This window comes from Solanum stenotomum, chromosome 12 (genome assembly GCF_019186545.1).
Source record: "Solanum stenotomum isolate F172 chromosome 12, ASM1918654v1, whole genome shotgun sequence".
In the NCBI taxonomy this organism is placed as follows: domain Eukaryota; kingdom Viridiplantae; phylum Streptophyta; class Magnoliopsida; order Solanales; family Solanaceae; genus Solanum; species Solanum stenotomum.
The window spans coordinates 49,982,690-50,002,648 of record NC_064293.1 but is presented as its reverse complement, the minus strand read 5'-3'; the positions used below and the strand labels follow the sequence as shown (position 1 = coordinate 50,002,648).

Below are 19,959 nucleotides of genomic sequence, written 5' to 3'. Positions count from 1 at the left end.
TTTATATTTATCATTTTTTAAACATAAACAAATATTTTGTCATAATTAAAAAATAATAATAAAAAAACAATAGTAAAAAATAAACTTCAATTTATATACTAAAATATTTGTTGGAAGGATATGCCACAATGGAATAAGGGATATTATTCATACTTACTTGAAGTAAATTTGATTTTAATCTAAATAATATTAGGATATTCTTAAATAATTAGATGTTCATTACGGTAAGTTTATGAGGTAAATGTGATTTCACTATGTTGTCCCTCCAAATTATTTCTCTCCATTTTTTCTTTCTTCTTTTTGGCCTAAATCACCACACCTCTTTTTTCCTATTCAGAGAATTAAATCCCAATCTCAAAATTTCAGATCTCTTCTTGGCTCTTCACGGCTATCAGGTAGCTTTCTTCTACTACTTTTCCCTTTGGATGATTTACGTCTAGCTTTCCACAATAGCGTCTTCTGGTTTTGTTGTTGTTATATGCTATGGATCGATTATGATCTGTTTGCTTTCAAATGCATCTGTTCGACATTATTACTACCGAGACTTCTGTTTCTCTTCGCCATTTTTTTTTTAATGTTTAAAGGGTTTGTTTTCTTATGTTAAACGGGTTATTCTTGTTTGGATTAAAGACAGTGCTTTGAAATGTCCAATTTTCAAGATAGGTATTATAGGGAGAAGTCCTTACCATAAGTAAAGTAATTGAAGTGACAAACAACAAAGACAAGTAACTCATATGATTTAATCACTCCTATCCACGACCCTACAAGGCTTCGTTTGAATATCTTAGGATCAAACTAATTCCAGAAAGCTTAAGTATAAAGACAATGACAGTAAATACAGAAGTACAATGGTGAAGTTTGATTGTCTTGTGAGAGTGCGTAGTTCTTAAAGTAATATCCCTTGTTCTGTTGTTTGTTTGAGGTCTTCTATTTATAGGGCCGAGGTCTCTTGGAGTCCAAGACCAATTGGAATCTCCGTTGAGAAGAAGTGGGTTGCTAATTGACAATTGCCATGCAGATACGCATCCCAACTAATGCGGGGTGGTTGAGGAGTCCGTGAGACTCTCAACTCTGTCCCCATGACTCAATCAATGGATTAAATGAGCGTTACCATGGGATGGATGGGTGGAAGTCTACGTCATGGAAGGTCATTCACGCCCACACTCAGATTATAGGAGGTCTGACAATGGTTGTGTGATCATTAACAACAACAACAGACTTAGTGAGATCCCACAAATGGGGTTTGGGGAGGGTGGGTTTACGCAGACCTTACCCGTACCTTTGTGGGGTAGAGAGATTGTTTTCGAAAAACCTTCGGCTCAAAAAAGTGATTTTCGAAATAGGTTCGAGAAATACAAGAGTGAAAAAGATGTGATGAAAATAACTAATTGAAGAAAAGTAACGACACCAAATGAAAGATAGCCAAAGTAAAAGAAACAACAATAGTAGTAAAAATTGGAGAATGAGATAACAGAAGAGTAGTAATGATAGTACGATAAGGAGAGAGGAATCAAATAAGGTGTTCTAAACTAGATTCATGCTCTCTCCCAGAAGAGAGGGAATTCTCTCTCTTGCTTACTAATCTTCTGCCTTAATCCTCGACTTCCATGCTCGCCTATTTAGGGTCATGTCCTCGGTGAGCTGAAGATGTGTCATGCCCTGTTTAATCACCCCTCCTCAGTTCAATCGTTCACACGCTCATATTAGGTTGCTCTTACTAGGAGTTGGTCGTTTGGAGACGATATGTATAAGGAGTCAGAGACATGTTGAACCTCGGATGGAAAAGTGTTGTCCTGGGCGGTGAGTGGTGCACATGCTATTTTTTCCCACTACTGGTACTTTCTTAATGCACTGTATAATTCCTCCATGATCTGCCATTCCTAGTGAAACTGGGGCAAAGAGTCTCAAGGTTATTGGCCTCAATCAGTTACTAACCGTGAGCTTTAGTTTTTTCTAGAATGTTATATCTTGAGGAGTTGGCTAAGATACTGGTGCAATTACTTAGAATATTATTTTTTTCTTCTTTTAATGTAGCTTCACTTCTTTCCCCTAGAGAAACTGTAACTACCCCTCTGACCCCTTTGGTGCTGAACATTTGTTTATAAACAAGTTGTTACCTATTAAAAAAAATAAAATAAAATTCTTTCCCTTAGCTGAAAAACTGCTTCTGTTGTTCTCACAAACATTTTTCCTTTATTGACGAACACTTCAGATTTCCAAAAGAAAGTGTGTTTGACTTCCCAAACGCTTGGCCAAAAAAAATGAATATTGATAGGGTCTTAGTGCTGTATATTTAATCAATAAAATAATTTAGATATGCGATCTTGAATTTGTTAGACTTTTTAGTTGGTTTGCATATGCTTCTCTAATGAATGTTCAATGATTTTGGTGACTTTGCAAAACATTACTTGTTGGATCACCGAATTAGTAACTCCTCGACATCTCCCTCTCCATGACTAATTCAACTTTAATCATAAAATGTGTACTAGTTTTTGTCTCAAATCAGTAGTATTAACCTCATAAGATTAATAAAAAGTATAACACCTAAGATATTTTCGTCACATAGCAGCAAATAACCAAATAATCTCTTGCTGCGAAGTTCCATATTCAATTGCTATACATTTGTAATTTAAAGTATAACCATTCATTCTGAACTCGCTTAGTTATTTTGGATAAGTTGAATGTAACTTATCCAGTACTTGTTGGATCACTGAATTAGCAACTCCTCGACATCTCCCTCTCCATAACTAATGCAACTTTGATCATAAAATGTGTACTAGTTTTCTACTTAAATCAGTAATATTTAACCCCATAAGATTAATAAAAAGTATTTTACACCTAAGATATTTTTGTTACATAGCAGCAAATAACCAATAATCTCTCTGCGAAAAGTTCCATATTCAAGTCGCTATACGTTTTCAATTGAAAATATATTAACTATTCATTCTGAACTCGCCTAGTTATTATGGATAAGTTGAATGTCATATATTATACAGACCCATTTTAGTACAAGCCCGTGTTTACATATAACAATAATAATAACAACAAAAAATACCCTGACTTGGTTAACTGTATTCCAGGGTGTTTTTGACAAAATCACCTTTTGTTCCTTAAAAAAAAAATGGTCTTGTTGACAAAATCACCTGTGTACCATTCAATGTATTTGTGCTGTATGTAGTAAAGCTTGTGCCCTTTCCTGGCCATAAAGAAGTCGGAACACAGTGATTAAACTCTGAAACCCTTTTTTTTCCTTGAAACAGGTAACTTTGTATATTACTACAACAGTACATAGTCAGTACTGGAGCCATATTTACAATAAGATCATTAAACTCTGAAGACCTCCTAGATCATTTCCAGAACATCATCACAAAGCGGGTTTCAGAGAAACTTCTTTTCTTTTGTGGTTCTATTCTGAATATAGAAATGTTTGATCTGGCTTACTCTTAGATAGCTGTACAGTGTAGATCAGTAGAAAGTTGTTGGTTTGCTCAAGTTGCTATGGTGGAGGTGGCTGGCAACACATCGGTAAACAGTTGTTTCTCTCATTTTCCAGAAGTTTCCTGCTTTAGTTTGTGCACATTTTCATATCCTTGTGTTGCCTTACATCTGTGAATTTCGGCCAATGCTAATAATGGGCAGAAACCCTTCTTGGATTTGGGATCCTTCGTTGGCGATTTGAATGTTGATGATGAAACTACCAGGTTTAGTTTCATTTCGTGGACTAGATTTGCTAATTTTGCTATAATGCTTGTAAGTTTTCATTCTCGACCCTCTATAAGATGAAATTTAGGACATTCATCTTCTTTCTTTCTAGTGATGATATATCCCTTGAGGGACTCGAGGAAGAGTTACAGGAATGTCAAGCTGATGATGTAAGAAGATTATACATTTATGTCTCTTTCTTTGTAGTAACAGCTGAATCTATTTCCGATTAAAGCTGGATATTTGTTACAGTTTACTCCAATTTTTATCCCCTTTGAGAGGATAGGTTTGGGGACACTGATATTGGGTCTGTATTTGCCTTATTTGTATGCAAAGGTTGTTGCAAACATACTTTCTAAAGGTACAACGTTGCGGGAATACACTAAAGGCGTTGAAAATAATTTGCGGCAAGTTGAATTGGATTCTATCCAGGTTTGTTGTAATAATACATTAAACACTGTTTTGTCTGTATTTTTTTTTTTATTTTTTTGAAATTGGTAACTTTGTTTGGTGTGTATACATAACTTGGGAATTTGAGTTGTTCAGCTGTTCCAGTTTGGAGCGTTTAGGTTTATCATGCATTTTACTTTCTGGATTTTTATTTATTTTTTAATTTTTGAAAGAAATGTAAGATATTTTCATTCAACTTAGTACCCAGTGATTTTTTTGAGTACCCAGTGATTGCTAATAACAAAAGTCTTTACAAGTACATGGGTTTCCTCATGGCGTGCATAAAAGACACTAGAAAAGAGAGTCTGTTCTTCAAATGTACATCGTCATTCTCTATCCTCTCGAATGCTCTCTTATTTCATTCCATGCTCAGTTTATCTTTCAACGCGTCTAGGTTCGAGAGCCATATTGTCTTATTTCTTCTTTACTCTCCCGTGATTGTTTTCTCCACTTAGTGCCTTCATTTTCCTTGCTAGAATTTGGTCAAGTTTTTCTCGACCTGCACTAAAAATACTCAAGTTGTATGTATAATTCAACTCGGGACACATAAAGGACACTTGTCTTCACTCATTTCTCACGTGCCTCAGAAATTTACAAATGTTTCTTTCTTTGATGTTGGTCTATGATCAGCATTGAACCATTGCCGATTTCGTCGAGCTTCTAAATACCCTTGCACTGTAGTTTACAATTTTCTCTTTATCCTTAGTCAATCATCATATTTCTTTTCAGAAATAGATTTAATAAATCTAGTTGTCACAATACAAATTCATGTGAAGCCTAATGAACTTGGGTATAATGACAATACGATACAATTATTTCATACTTATGTGCTAGTTTCTTGGGGGAGTGTCTTGTAAATTTGGTTATAATGACATTATAATGATATGTGTTCTTTTATCAAATCAATAGGATTACATAAAGGAAAGTGATAATCTCGTCTCACTTCATGATCAAATTCGTGATTGCGACATGATTCTATCACAGATGGAGACTCTTCTCAGTGGATTTCAGGTACTCTCCATCAATATCATGTTAAATTGGATGACAATTTTTTCCTGCTTAAGAAAATCAGCTATGATTGAGGCTTCTAACTTTGTTTGTTCCGGAGATGATATGATTGATAAGTGGTAAAAGTAGGTCGACTTGTCACTGTTAGTAATATTGTGGTTTTATTTTGGGGTAAAATCACTATCAGGATTTCTCTGTCTCTGCCCCTTCCCTCACCATACAAAGAAGAAAATGGAAGAAGTTAAAGAAATACTACATAACTTCTTAAAAGTGAACTTGCCTGTATGTTTTGTCATCAAGACTTGATATTCACTGTTTTATCTGCCAGGCAGAGATAGGTTCTATAAGTTCGGATATCAAAATTCTCCAAGAGAAGTCTATGGATATGGGACTGAGGCTTAAGAATCGCAAGGTATTATTGTTAATGGATGGACCTTCCTTTACTGTTTATAGTTTAATCTTCCTTTATTTGGTTTCATGTAAGTTACATCTGTAGATTATTTGCTACCTTCTAATTCTGAAGCAATGTTGATACTGACGGCTATTGTTGGAATGTATTTTAATGTTCATATGTGAAATTATCAGTCTCAATGAATAAAGTATACTAACGAATAAAGTATACTAACTGTATTTCATATGTGAAGGTTATTATTTGGTCCGAATGTGTGGTATTGGCCATTTTCTTTATCTTATACATTTCTGCTATCTTACTTTTTACATTACTTTCTGTAGAAGACCTTATGAGTAAATCAGTCGTGGATGGTGGGCTCTTTCACTAAAAGTCTGTCTAAATCTCATCCCCCCCTCACACACACAAGTTTTGTCTAGATATTTTCTCATAAGGCTTCAACACCATCAAAGAAACAGGAAAATTTCTTGGTAGATTACCCTTATCCAATTAACAGAATTGTCATCTCTTATTACTTCTAGTACATTTTGGTAGTGATCGTGGCCACCTGGAGATTCATAGTTTAAAGACAATGAATAGAAGAAAACATATATTCTTTTTGCTGTCGCTGTTGTCATCTTCGTAGGTGTGGCTACTGTTACGTGCTTGGATCAGAGCATGTGTCCTTTCAAATTTGCTGAATACCATTTACCATTTTTATCTGATATCGATTTGATTTCATGAACTTCTGAAAGACTCACCAAATTAGCTGTTCACAGTTATGCAATAATTTACTGGGAATTTCAATTTAATTTCAGTCTTAAGAATAGAACCATCCCTTTATTAGCTTTTTGGTGCAGACTTTCTTTTGTACATGATATGCATGATATCATTTGTCTGATCGGTTCCTTGCACTTTTTGTAAAGCTTCTTCAGCACAACCGTAGTGCTGTAGGCAATTCCAATAAAAGGTTTTAACACTTATCAGTAAAATTTTCCAATTTAATCTCGTAGACACTTCACTTCTTTATGTTTTTCATGATGTAACTCTTCTTAGACTTATTAGATGGATGTTAGTGCAAATTGGTTATGCTGTGGGTCCAGTATACTTGATATGACAACCATATGTGAGTCTCGGTGTTTGAGGTAGGAAGATGCTTTCCGATGTCAGTAGTGTACTTGCTAAATGGTTATGTTATTTTGCAGGTGGCAGAGTCAAAGCTGGCAAAGTTTGTTGAAGATATTATTGTTCCTCCAAGGATGATAGACATAATTGTTGATGAAGAGGTGCTTTTGGCTCCTTGGTTTGTTTGTTCCTCATATTTATTCTTACATTGAATCCTATAGCTATTCCAAGAAGAATAACAATGAGGGAAAATGGCAAATGTGAAGTTCAAGTAGAGGAATAAAGGGGTGAATGGGTTGCCATAGTCTTTCATATGATTTTGAGGACAATGACGTGACATGTTGGGGTGATTGACTGTAGTATCTTAGTTAATTCATTTCTTTCAAGTGATTATTGATTTAACTTTTAAGGTTTACATGGCACTGCTAAATAATTTAGTAAATTACAATAGAAAACTCATCTTCTTGGTTGTAGTCTTTGTAGACTGTTAAACACTGGACTTTCTCGTTTCTTTCTTTTTTTCCATCATTTCTTCCTCCTGGCATACGAGTCTACGATAAAACACTGTTCTTTCTGGTAGTTGACTGTTAACGTGGACAAACTTTCTCACTTCTTCTTTTGTTTTTCCCTCCTTTTTTGGTCTTTGCTTTGCTGGTATTACATTACTACATTTGATAATGGGGCTTTGTTTGGAAAGTTTCTTCTAGTTGATCATCAGCTCTTCTCAAAAAATAAAAATAATAACCATCAGCTCTTCTGAACCATGGAAAATATAATACATTAGAGCTTTTTCTTTCTCTGTATTACATCATTCTTTCAGATGTTTAATCTTCAAAAATTGCATATTTGAAAGCATTGTTCACTAATGGCTTCTAACCTTTCATGCAACATTAAATCAAATGTTTATAGGTTAATGAGGAATACATGAGGACCCTTGAGATTTTGAGTAAAAAACTGAAGTGTGCAGATGCAGATCCCACAGTTAAAACATCAAAAGCTCTGAAAGATGTGCAGCCTGAGCTAGAAAAACTTCGGCAGAAAGCAGTCTCCAAGGTACGTATATGCCGAGTAGTCTAGTGTATGCCGAGTTTCCAAGGTATGTAATGCGGAGTGCAAGGCAAGTCTCTTTGGGGATATCGAATAAAATTGGTACTGTATGAGAACCGATAAGATTAGCATGTCCCATGCGCAAGGATGTCAGTCAAATCGAGATATGTCTGACTTTTTTTCAGTTAAAAAAAAAGGCGTGCTAGGTTACAGTGACAGCCAATTCAACCAATAAGCCAAGAAAACAAGCTGTACAAAAGTGAAAACTGTATCATCACTCATGAAAAATAGGTTATTATCTCAGTACCCAAAAGATTGTACTAAAGGAGAAAAATGTTACCGTTTTTACCCCATAGAGATATTGAATGGAAAGGGTTTTTTGTGTTTCCCACCATAATTTTGAAAATGAATGTTTAAATGCCCTTCAAAAGTAAGTTAATAGATCCGAAACATTAAATTAAAAAAACATCCAGGTAAGCAACCAAGCCAATCTCAGGCAGCAGTAAGTTAATAGATCCGAAACATTAAATTAAAAAAAATCCAGGTAAGCAACCAAGCCAATCTCAGGCAGCAATAACATCCTTAGTTCTCATCTTTTTGCTTCACTTCCTGCTCTTGCTCAACCACTGTGTCTTTGCTGGACCTCACCCTATAAACATTTTTACTCCACTTAAATTTCTCCGTGTTTCCTGGATTCTTTCCAGTCTGCATCTTATCTCTCATTCAATCTGCTCCGTCCATAACACTTATTCTTATCTGGAGATCTCTCTCGACTCTCTGAGTAATATCTTTGCTTTCATTTTTCCTGTGCCTTCTTTTCTGAGGATCCTTCTTTTACTGTTCAATGAATATTCTTCCAATTTAACTACAAACTTCGTATATATATCAAAATTTGAAACATTTGACCATTATATTCTGACTTCTGAGTATCCTTCTTTCACTGTACAATGGATTACCCTCCAATTCAATTCTACAGGTTATTATTATTATCAAAATTTGAAACATTTTTGCATCGTATTCTGAATTTGCATCTGCCATAGTTGCGTGTAATTTTCATTGCTACCTTCTGTCTATGTGAAACTCCTTGTCTTGCTCAGTCTCTCAAACACTTTTCTCTACATTTCTTAACTGGAAAAAGGAAATAAACTAGTACCTTCTAGGATTTCGATGCCTCAAATTCACACTGTTCTTTTTAATGCACTCGCCACTCCACGACAAAGTTGTGCCCTCATAGGGTGATAAATGATGTCTAATTATTGATTTTACTTAATGCATGTGCTTGTTCTTAGGGGGTTTGACTCGTAATTGGCTTACCAATAAGAAGAGTCTTAGATAAGCAAGAATATTTTTTGTCAGTTGTCACATCTAATCCACTTTCTTGTTCCTCTTTTAGGTGTTTGATTTCATGGTTCAGAAGCTATACGCTTTAAGGAAACCCAAAACTAATATCCAGATCCTTCAGCAGAGTGTCCTCCTAAAATATAAGTGAGTTGCATCTTCTTTTGGTTTCTATCATACTCCCTTCGTTTCAATTTGTTTGTCTGGTTTTGACCTGGTGCTAAGTTTAAGAAAGTAAAGAGGATTTTTGAATCTTGTGTCTTACATTAAAAATATGTGGAGTGTACCAAAATGCCCTTGAATCTTGTAGTCTTAAACATGCAATGTGGAAAACTGGAATTAAAGAGTTACCAAAAAAAGGAAAGTGACATTCTTTTCGAAACAGAGTAGAAAGGAAAGTAAAACAAAAAATTTGAAACGGAGGGAGTCTATTTGTATTTCTCATTCCTTTCTTCCTGACTACTGATGACTAGCTAGTTTGTTTGTTCACAACGTATTTCCTTCTCTCCCATTTACCTGAATGAAAGCATCCAAGAAGAACCATTGATTATAAATTATCCCGCTAAACATATCATAGATAGCAACATTTTTTGTTTGGTTTTTAGCTGTGGCATACACAAGAGTTTTCGTGAGCGGTATCAACGTTTGAAGAAGTGAAGAAATCAATAAATCACTATAATAACAAGCAGTGTCATTTTTCATATTTATACCCAATATTTTAGTTTGCTTATATGTATCTAGTAAATTTTTTCGACCAAGCGATTGTCCAGTGACACTGGGCAAGGTACATGTGCCACTGGTTTTTAGTGCCCCTAACTGCAGTACTGTTTTGTTTAGCTACTATATTGTTGTCAGCTGTCAGGACGTTGGAGAATCTTTAAACAGATTTACCTTTTACATAAAAATACCAATGAAATTTTGGCACTTCAAGAAGCTTCTTTCGTTCCTTTTGCTTACCTGTTTGTTAAAAAGGTATCTTCAAAAACCAGACATGGTTGAAGAGTTGCAGTTTTTTGAGTACTGAAAATTAAGGAGTGTTTTGTGTGTGGAAGAAGAATAAAGGTGCTTCATTGTTACTCTCCATAGATTCTTTTTGAAGAACTTGAAATAGCTGTTTGGAAAAAAACTTAAACAAACAGGTTTTTCCTTTTTAAAACAAACAAGTTCTTAAAAAACTTCGAAAAAATAAACAAAATATGTAGAAACAAAGCCAAATTTATGTGCTATCCTGGTGTTTTGGGGGGCAATACCTTTTATTGCTATTGTGGTCCACTTAAATGATATCAAGCAAGATGAGTTCTTCTTAAGAGGTCCATAACTTAAAATTATGATGATCATCAGCTTCAATGCTTCCTTCTAATTTCTTTTCACCTTTCAATTTCCTGGATTTATCCAAACATGCAATTGAAGGTATTTTTGCAATTATTTCGCAGGTACATTCTTTCATTTCTCAAGGAGCATGGGAAGGAGGTGTATCTTGAGGTTCGAGCTGCATATATTGACACAATGAACAAGGTTAAGTTTTACTTTATTTATTCATTTTGAATAATTTTGCTAGCTTAGATGTTTGATGGATCGATAGTAAAGATTTTGAGTTCTTAGATGTGTAACTTATTGAGATTGATGTGGTAGCTCTTGACGTGCAAGTTCGAAGGAGGATTTTATATTCTTAAGGTCCATGAGTGCTTAACTTGACTGTTCCTTTGGTGCCCATCCTTCAAGATTTAAATTTTTTGTGTATGAGTTCTAAATGTTTTTCCGTGTTGTATGGAAGACAGTAAAACACCTTATATCTCTCGAGAAAAGACATGACTACATGACTTAATTTGGTGTTTTGCCTAATGTTTGGTATGCCTTAGTCTAATCAGTCTTAAGCTATTGTCATAGATCTGGGTTGCCTCAACTTATTGTTATATTTAGTATTGTAGCTTCTCTTTCATCTTGTAAGCTCTAGAGAATGTTATCAATCACAGTGATCACATGTACAGGTGATAACAGCCTTAATATGCTTTGGCTAACAAGAGATTGTGCTCTTTCATTTCATTTTTGGTGTAAAGAAAGTCATGTAGAGGACACAGAATTTTTGGTTGACATGTTATTCTTTTGTAATTATAAGGTAGATCAACTGATCTATCCTACCCTTTACCTATGGCATTCATTGCTTTGATGTATTTATCAATATATATATACTGTTACTAATCTCAAAAAAAGGGATTGTGCTCTTTCATGAATACTAAAGCAAAAATTTGTGTTCCAGGTTCTAAGTGCACAGTTCCGCGCTTATATTCAAGCTTTAGAAAAGCTTCAGTTGGATATAGCAACATCTAATGATCTGATAGGTGTTGAGACCAGAAGCACAGGTCTTTTTTCGAGAGGAAGAGAACCATTGAAGAACAGGTCTGCAGTTTTTGCTCTTGGAGAAAGGATAAACATTCTCAAGGTTTTCATCTTCTTTCTTTGAGCCTTGATCTTATGACCAAAAAGATTGTCTCTGTATAAATCTGCAGAGTCCAGAGATTACGACTTTTGTGCATCATTGAATGTTAGTGCTTGTTTAAGTGTAAACATATCTGTAAGTTTCACTCTGGTAGAATTACTTTTTAGTTTGAAGATGACTTTGATTTAGTGCGTTTGGAGGATGCATTGCTTGATGAGTGGAATGAATATCTATGACTACTTACTAATTCATCAGAACTAGCTTCAGATGTGTATGGTCTTAGCACTTTTATATAGCAGATACTTAATGGAGATAACATGAAGTCTCTTTTCTATAAATCATAAGTATTCAAGGATGATGTGCAAGTGAAGGAATCTATCTAATGCTAAAAATCATGTATTATGTGCTGCTTTGGTTCTTGCATTTTTTTTATTCTGTAGACTGCCATTTTTTTTCCTTCAAAAATTGCTTATAAAAAATGTCATATTTTCAAGTACTCCTATTACTTTTTCTTGTTAAGGAGAAAGTTCTCTTTGAAATGTTCTATGAAGACTAAGGCAAATGTTTCTCCAAGAACCATATGAGTTGCATCTGGGTTCTTTTTTTTTTAATTTTTTTTTATCTGGTTCATTCCATGTCACATTTCTATGCAACCTTTAGCCTGGGTTGAACCTGTATGGGTAGATCATTTAATACCTGCTTCACTGACCTATTTTCAATCTATTGGTCCAAGTATAAAGACGATTGAATGGATGCAACATATTATGTAAGAACTTGCTATATAATTTTATAAAGACCTGGAGCTACCAGATTTCAATATATTAGCCATGGGAGCATTCTAAAAAAGGAGAGATCAGCACTACTTTGAAATAAGGCTCTTTTAGAATCAATTTGCAGCCATCTGCTAGAGGTTGTGACAATCCAAATAATCCCATTATATCAAGGCCTTTTCTTGTGTTTCGCAAAGACCACTACTTATGCTCAGCTAGCGCTAGAAATACAAGTAAAAGTGGTTGAATCAACTATATACTTATTCGATTTTCTATCAACTCTTGATCTGGTCTGATCCCCACCCTATTCATAGGAGATACACGAAATGTTGCAGCTATGTTCATGATGATTAGATGAAAGTATTTATGGCATATACTTTCCACTGTGTTCAGGAGATTGATGAACCTCCATTAATTCCACATATTGCTGAAGCCAGCTCCAAAAAATATCCATATGAGGTCCTTTTCAGGAGTTTGCACAAGCTGCTCATGGATACTGCTTCTTCTGAGTAATCTACGATACTCTATTTTTTTAATACCATGCCTGATTTGTAATTCACTTTGAAACAGTACAGCTTTCCTAATGGCAGAGTGGTGGCTTTCCTTGTTAAATATGTATTAATATGCTTTTTCCTTTTATTTGATTAGGTACCTTTTCTGTGATGATTTCTTTGGAGAACAGACCATGTTTCATGATATTTTTGCTGGTATGGGAAGTAGTGAGTTTGAGTAGACATTTCCTTATGTACCTTGCTGCAGATAAACATCATGATTGTGCTTCTTAAAGTATTTATTGGTAAATAAAAATCAGATTTCAAAAGTATCTTGACAACTCCAGATCAACCTGCTTAACAGAAATTGTATATGCAGTTCCTAGGACTATCAACCTAATCTCATGTTGCTTTTAATTCGTTAAATTAAGTAGAGATCTCCTTCTCTCAATCTGTATTATGACAATTCTCAAATACCTACAGTACATGCTGAAATATAAAAAGGGCAGCCCAGTGCACTAAAGCTCCTTCACACATGCTGAAATATGCAAATATTAATATTGATAGGAATAATGCTAATTTTTGGATTTTCAATGAGATTAATGATTAACATTTGTGTGATATCAGGCCCGTTTTCAGTAATTGATGAGCATTTCGGTACAATTCTTCCTAATAGTTTTGATGCAATTGGCTTAATGCTCATGATTCGCATCATACACCAGCACCAGGTATATCCCTAAACTTCTGTTCTGGTATTACCTTTCAAAGCAAACACAGCTAGTATTAAAATCCTATAAGAGGAAGTTTGCCTATGGGTAAAGTTCCAAGATTCACTTGACCATGGTTATCCAACAACAACAAAAAAAACTGGAGAAAAAGGGGTGTACAGGAGAAGAACAGAAGAAATCTGATTAGGTTTTACAACATTGTTGATTCAAATCCGTCTTAACACAACAGACACATGCCATTGTTTTGCGAAAAATTTGCAGAAAATACAGTAGGGAAACTAGATCTTTCTAATAACTCTAGTAAATGTTTGGCAGCAACTTCGAAAAGCAAGGATTACTGGTCTATTTTACTAGTTGATTGACTGCTTTTAGTAAGTCAAACTTGCTCTAGCTTTTCGTTATTTTTGGTGTCTAAAGTATTGCATGCTGCAAAATTTGGGAGACACTAAAAGACTCTAAACTATAGACAAAAAGATATCCAAAATACCCTTACGAATTGCTAAAATGACAACTAGTACATTAGATTTTTCAAACATGTTCAAGTTAAAACAATCTTATCCACTTGAGCTTTAAGTTCATATCACTGTTGCACATATCATCTTCTTCATACTAGTTAGTCATATTCATACATACTGCTAAAGAAATTTGATTATTGGAATTCAAAGTATTTCAATGAAGTTTTAATTTTTAGCTCAAAAGAAAACATAATAATAATTGAAGCGTACTGAGGTAAAAATGCTTCACGACTGGGGAAAATCTCAAAGATAAAAGAATTTGATTATAGAAGTATAATCTTTTAAAGCTTATAGAAGTATTTGATGATTAGAAAATTCATTGAGGAATCATGTGTTTAATGAACATGTGTGATTTGTCCAATAGCATGCCAGATTTTGTTTATGAACTTGATATCAAATGTATTGTTATGGCCCTTAATTATTGCTGGAATCTTTTCTTATCTAAGGACTGCTTTTATTTCCCAGCTTGTAATGTCCAGGCGCCGAATTCCATGCCTGGATTCATACTTAGACAAGGTACGTATCATCTAATTCACTTTGCCACCAAGTCACCAGCATCAATGACAAATATCCATGTTCCCGCCTTTTGCACATGCATGTGAGCTATTTGTGTACAAGTGAACTTAAAGGACTTGGCAGCTATAAATTTCACTAGATACTTATTCACGTGTTGCCTTATAATGTATATCCTTGTGTATTTCCCCATTTGTTGCTACTGTGATGTGGAAAAAGGACAATTGCACAAGCATAACTAGGACATGCAGGGTTTCCTGTTCTGAAAGTATATAATATTATTAATTTGGGATATAAATTTTCATCTTGGGATTCATGATGTTTGGCTGGACTACATCACATCAGCAAAAAGAGAAAATTAAACAGCTTGCTAATAGAATATGTTCAGGTGACCATTTCAAAATGAGAAATAAGGAATTAAGATTCATAATAATAGAAAGTTCAACAAAGGTGAATATAAATGTAACACAACTCCTTAAGGTCTTTAGAAAGTTCAACATGATGATAACATTAGAACCAAAATAAAATAAAAAATAAAATGTTTTCTTGTAGTTATCTTTCCTTTATGATGGACTGCTTTCCACTTTTGTCTTTATGAATCTTGGCAGGTCAATATTGCTTTATGGCCACGGTTCAAGATGGTCTTTGACTTGCACCTCCACAGCCTGCGAAATGCCAATATCAGGACTCTCTGGGAAGATGATGTTCACCCACATTATGTCATAAGGCGCTATGCTGAGTTTTCTGCCTCCCTTATTCACCTTAATGTAGAATACAAAGATGGCCAGGTTGGAGAATGTGAAGGTCCACTCTTTACTTTGTGGTTTACTTTCACCAGACTGGCTTTCATACTTGCTGCTAACTTTTGTAGCTTGAACTGAATCTGGAGAGACTCAAAATGGCTGTTGATGACTTGCTGGTCAAGCTATCACAAATGTTCGCTAAACAAAAGTTGCAAACAGTATTCCTTATAAACAACTATGACATGATAATATCGGTTCTGAAGGTAAGAAATTACTATAGTTTTCTATTCTCTGATAAACAATAAATGAATCATGAAAAGTGCAAGTCATTGCCGTGGATTTATATGGGTAATGCTCATATGCTAGTTGGATAAATGTCCAACAAAAGAAAGCTGAATTATAAAGGAAAATGGGGGTCTATCTGACAATTTCCCTTGTCACCTTCTCTGTCTAATGAAAAGAGATACGGAAGTCATGATTCCTGTTCTTATTACATTGCAAATTTGGATAGTGGCACTGATTACTTTACTCCGAAATTTATCAAACCATTAACTGTAAGCATAACAATATTGACTGTTTCCTATCTAAACATTTGACGCCATTGTTAGCAGATTTTATACAAGTTAGAAGTCTAAATTATACTAACATTTAATACTAGAGAATTTAGAACACCAAATAATCTTTCATTTGCTTCCAGGAAGCTGGTCCAGATGGTGGGAAAATCCAGCAGCACTTTGAGGAGCTTCTAAAGAATAACACAGCCATATTCGTGGTGAGCACACTATTCAAGTCTTGCATTCCAAGAATGTTGAATTGATTATAGTTATGTTTCTCTGACAAACACCAAGCCCACTTTTTCTATTATTGCTGGACTTTGAGTTTCAGTTAGAACGAACCAATAAAACTAAGTTCATCTATATTTTTGTGAGTGCTTGATTTCAAGAGGAATATTTGGTGTTGATTGCACCCCAAATAGTGGATGCCTTTTCCTAGATGAGTTTTCTTATTGCGGATGTAATAAGTAGGATTTGTAATCAACGTTAAATTAGCATCCGTAGGAGAGCTCTTGAATGATATTCAACTCTCTTCTTGATTGTACAAATATTCCTGTATTTTTAACAACTATAAACTGCAGTTGAAAGGTTTGTTCTTATATTCAATTTTATTGCAGGAAGAATTGCTATTGGAGCATTTTAACGATCTCATCAAGTTTGTAAAGACGAGAGGGTGTAAGTGTTAATGCTATGCATGTCAGTTTATCTCAAACCTTCTGAAATGCCCTGAGTATTATCTTATTGCAGCTGAGGATCCAAGTACTGGCACTGAAAGACCTATAACTATTGCTGAAGTTGAGCCGATTGTAAAGGACTTTGCAAGCAGATGGAAAGCTGCCATTGAGCTTATGCACAATGATGTGATTACTTCGTTCAGCAATTTCCTGTGTGGTATGGACATTCTAAGAGCTGCATTAACTCAACTTCTTCTCTATTATACAAGGCTTTCAGATTGTATAAAGAGGATAAATGGTGGGTCTACCTTGAACAAGGATCTTGTTTCAATTTCATCAATAATGTATGAGATCAGAAAATACTCGAGGACTTTCTAGGACATTTTTCTCTTTTCGTGTCCCTATTACAGTCTCTTGAATTTGTATTTTTTACGTATAAAAGCATTTCAATTGAACATCACATTGTTATTCACGTTTTGTAAGATTGTATGTATTTCAATGACATTTTCTGCAACTTATTAATGTGTGTAATAATCCATATAATATATTTATAATTCGGGCTTTCACTTTCAGCCCAATGGTAATCACTTTTACGGCAACTATTTGTAAATAATCCGCAATTTCAAAACTAGTCACTTTTTTTTTTATGTGAAAATGTGTAGTTTTTCCGCTTGACCAGATAAGTTGAGATAAATTTTTATTTTAAATTTTTAACTTTAATTTTTTTGAAAGGTTTTGGGTGAAGAGCTTGGTATTTAATCTAGGAATTAATTTTCCTCAAAGGTGGCGTATTTCTACTTGCTCTAATTGAGATATAACTAATAAAAAAAATCCAATTAAGCATCGTAATTTATTTCAAAATTATTATTCATTCCTAGGACGTTAGAGTACAACCAATCACGAAACCATAGAAAGAGCTTTAAAAAATGACCTTTTTTGACAATGTATTTACCCTTTGTTTGGGTCAGCTTTTGATTATTTTGCATTTTTTAAAAAGTCAAAAAACTTTCAAAATAATCAAAACCTTCTCCATTTTTTTAATGTTTATTATAGTTACTATTTGTATCATTATTCATAATTGAAATAAAATAGTGAAAATATGATTTTGTCAAAAATGGACTCCTTTAACAAAAGTAAAAAATTCTAACAACATTTCTAAAGATCTTCCTACTCTTAATGTTAGTATAGATAAATAGATAAAAGATATAAATAAATAAATAAACATATATTTTTAATTTGGGGTATTATAATAATTTAACATTTAAGCTAAGGAGTTGCTTTTCACTTCCAACNCCCCCCCCCCCCCCCCCGCCCCCTCCTCCCCTCCCTCAACTTTAAACAGTAATCATATTTCACCATTTTATCCTAATTAAATCTTTCAAATGCCTATTATACTGTTTTATTATCAACTTTGTTTTTTACCTTTTTAAAATTTATGATTTTTTTTAATTATGTACGAAAAAAGTGAGAAATACTAATAATTTAACTATATAAGTTAATGATTAGGGTTGCTTATCAGACAGACCGAGCAGATAATTTCGCTTAACGATTTGACATCGGATATCGATTTTTAAATTTACTAATCCGCCAGCCAATCTATAAGATATCGATTGGTTTGGTAATAAATTTACAATTATCGGACGGTTATTAGGCGGTGTATCAACTAACCTCTAATTTCTATGTTAATTTTTTTTCAATGAACACACCTTAGAAAAATGATGATTTTTAAGCAGTAACAAGATCAAATGGATAAATTGAGTCAGATTTTTAACTGGTTGTCCCATTTTTCCATTGTCCAGCAGAAGCTTCTTTGCTACTGACTCGATAAATTGTTGCATACTTTTCATGTATATATCCTCAGTGCTTTTCTGAGCTGAGTTTGCTGACTTGATCTCTATTCTTTAAAGAAAAATAGATAATTATAGAAAATAAATAGATTTTCATAGCTTTACGGCTTTAGCCTTTAGGAGTTAGAACTAATAAAAGAAAAATATATAATTACTCTTATAATGATAAAATATTAAATGAAGCTAATATACGAAGAATAAAATGCAAGTATGGTAACTCTTAACGGGTTAAAGGTTTACCTGATAAGAAAATTGAATAATCCATCCCTACACCAATAAGTCATTAATTATAAATTTTAATCTGTTCCCCAATAGTTTATTCGATAACCCAATACCAAAAGCCAATAAGTCAATTTTGCGATTAACTTATCGATTACGGTTCAATTTTACCCCTACTAATGATGCTTTATAATGAAGTAAATTAGCATAATGAAAAATTAATTTTATTAATAATAATCAATACTCTAATATTCATTTATACAACTGAAAATAGTAGAGGATACAAACCAATTAATTTAATTAAGGTCAATTTTTTAAAGATTGTATTTATTTAGATTTTAAACTATAATTTATGTAATACTCCACCAATACCAATCATAACTTGTTTATTTTTATAGACAATAGAGAATACCCTACAATTTTTTTATTTGACCCTCATTTTATTAATTTACTTGCCCAATTTATGAAATAAAAAAAAATCCATTTTTATTTATTTATGCCCTCAGTATTAATGTAATTGCATAGAGTGTAGTAGTCAAATTTAAAGTTTCAAAGCATTCTTATTAATAATGTTAGTTTAGTAAAATACACATCTAATTATGGGGTGTCATATCAAGTAAGGCAAGTAATATAAAATGCATGGAATAAAAGAGTGGAGAAAGTCATACGCATACTACATATATATACATATTCACACGCTTAATACATATTTATTATTATACTAGTAAATTTGACCGCGCTTCGCGCGGTGCGATTACTCATTTTAATTAATTCATTATTAATTTAAAAATTGATTTACTACTATAGTTATTATAAATTATAATGTTGATTGTTTTGAAAATTCTTTAAATGATATATATATTGTTAATTTTAAACATGTCAACTTTCATATAAAGTGTGGCTTGCTACTGTAACATCCTAGAAATTTTTTGAGCTAAGACTTGAACCATCCTTCGTTGTGAGTAGGATTTTACTGAGGAATTAAAATTTCTTAAGTGTTAAGTTCACTAGATGTAGCACCTTGAGTTCGAAAAAGAACTAAATTGGAAATAGCAAAATCTGAAATTTTGCAAGTTATGCTTAAGTTATGATTTTTGGTCAACTTGAAATGATCATAACTCCTAGCACATGATGAGTTAGATGTGCTACAAGATACCTTAGGAAAGACCTTTGAATTATCTTTCCAATGCCGCAAAGTTAGCTAAGTTACGAGTTCGGATGAGTGAGATATGACCTTTTGAAGTTAGGTTGTCCAGTTAAGGAAAGTTAGCCGAAAATAGTGAGGGGTATTTTGGTCTTTTCCTTACCCATTCAGATTTAATTCATTTTTAGTAATATTTTAGGGGTCTAATATGATTAGTTTCAGTTTTATAATCCTAGTTTACACCTAGGGTTTTAGTTGAGAGTTCA

The 19,959-nt window shown here is 33.7% G+C and overlaps 1 protein-coding gene and 1 non-coding gene across 2 annotated transcripts; both read left to right on the top strand.

Annotated features, from left to right (window-relative positions):
* Positions 1-257: 257 nt before the first annotated feature.
* Positions 258-17,078, top strand: LOC125849016 (vacuolar protein sorting-associated protein 52 A-like). Its single transcript, XM_049528989.1, has 21 exons — positions 258-395; positions 3,261-3,525; positions 3,640-3,701; positions 3,815-3,872; positions 4,039-4,134; positions 5,062-5,163; positions 5,489-5,572; positions 6,754-6,834; positions 7,583-7,726; positions 9,114-9,205; positions 10,492-10,573; positions 11,316-11,498; positions 12,659-12,774; positions 12,914-12,972; positions 13,384-13,484; positions 14,465-14,515; positions 15,121-15,300; positions 15,384-15,518; positions 15,953-16,027; positions 16,427-16,484; positions 16,557-17,078. The coding sequence occupies exons 2-21, from the start codon at positions 3,499-3,501 to the stop codon at positions 16,859-16,861; spliced, it is 2,091 nt and encodes a 696-aa protein (XP_049384946.1). The 5' UTR covers positions 258-395; positions 3,261-3,498; the 3' UTR covers positions 16,862-17,078.
* On the top strand, positions 7,795-7,901 carry LOC125849600 (U6 spliceosomal RNA). Its single transcript, XR_007444677.1, has one exon. It is a non-coding gene; the product is annotated as a U6 spliceosomal RNA (small nuclear RNA).
* Positions 17,079-19,959: the final 2,881 nt, after the last annotated feature.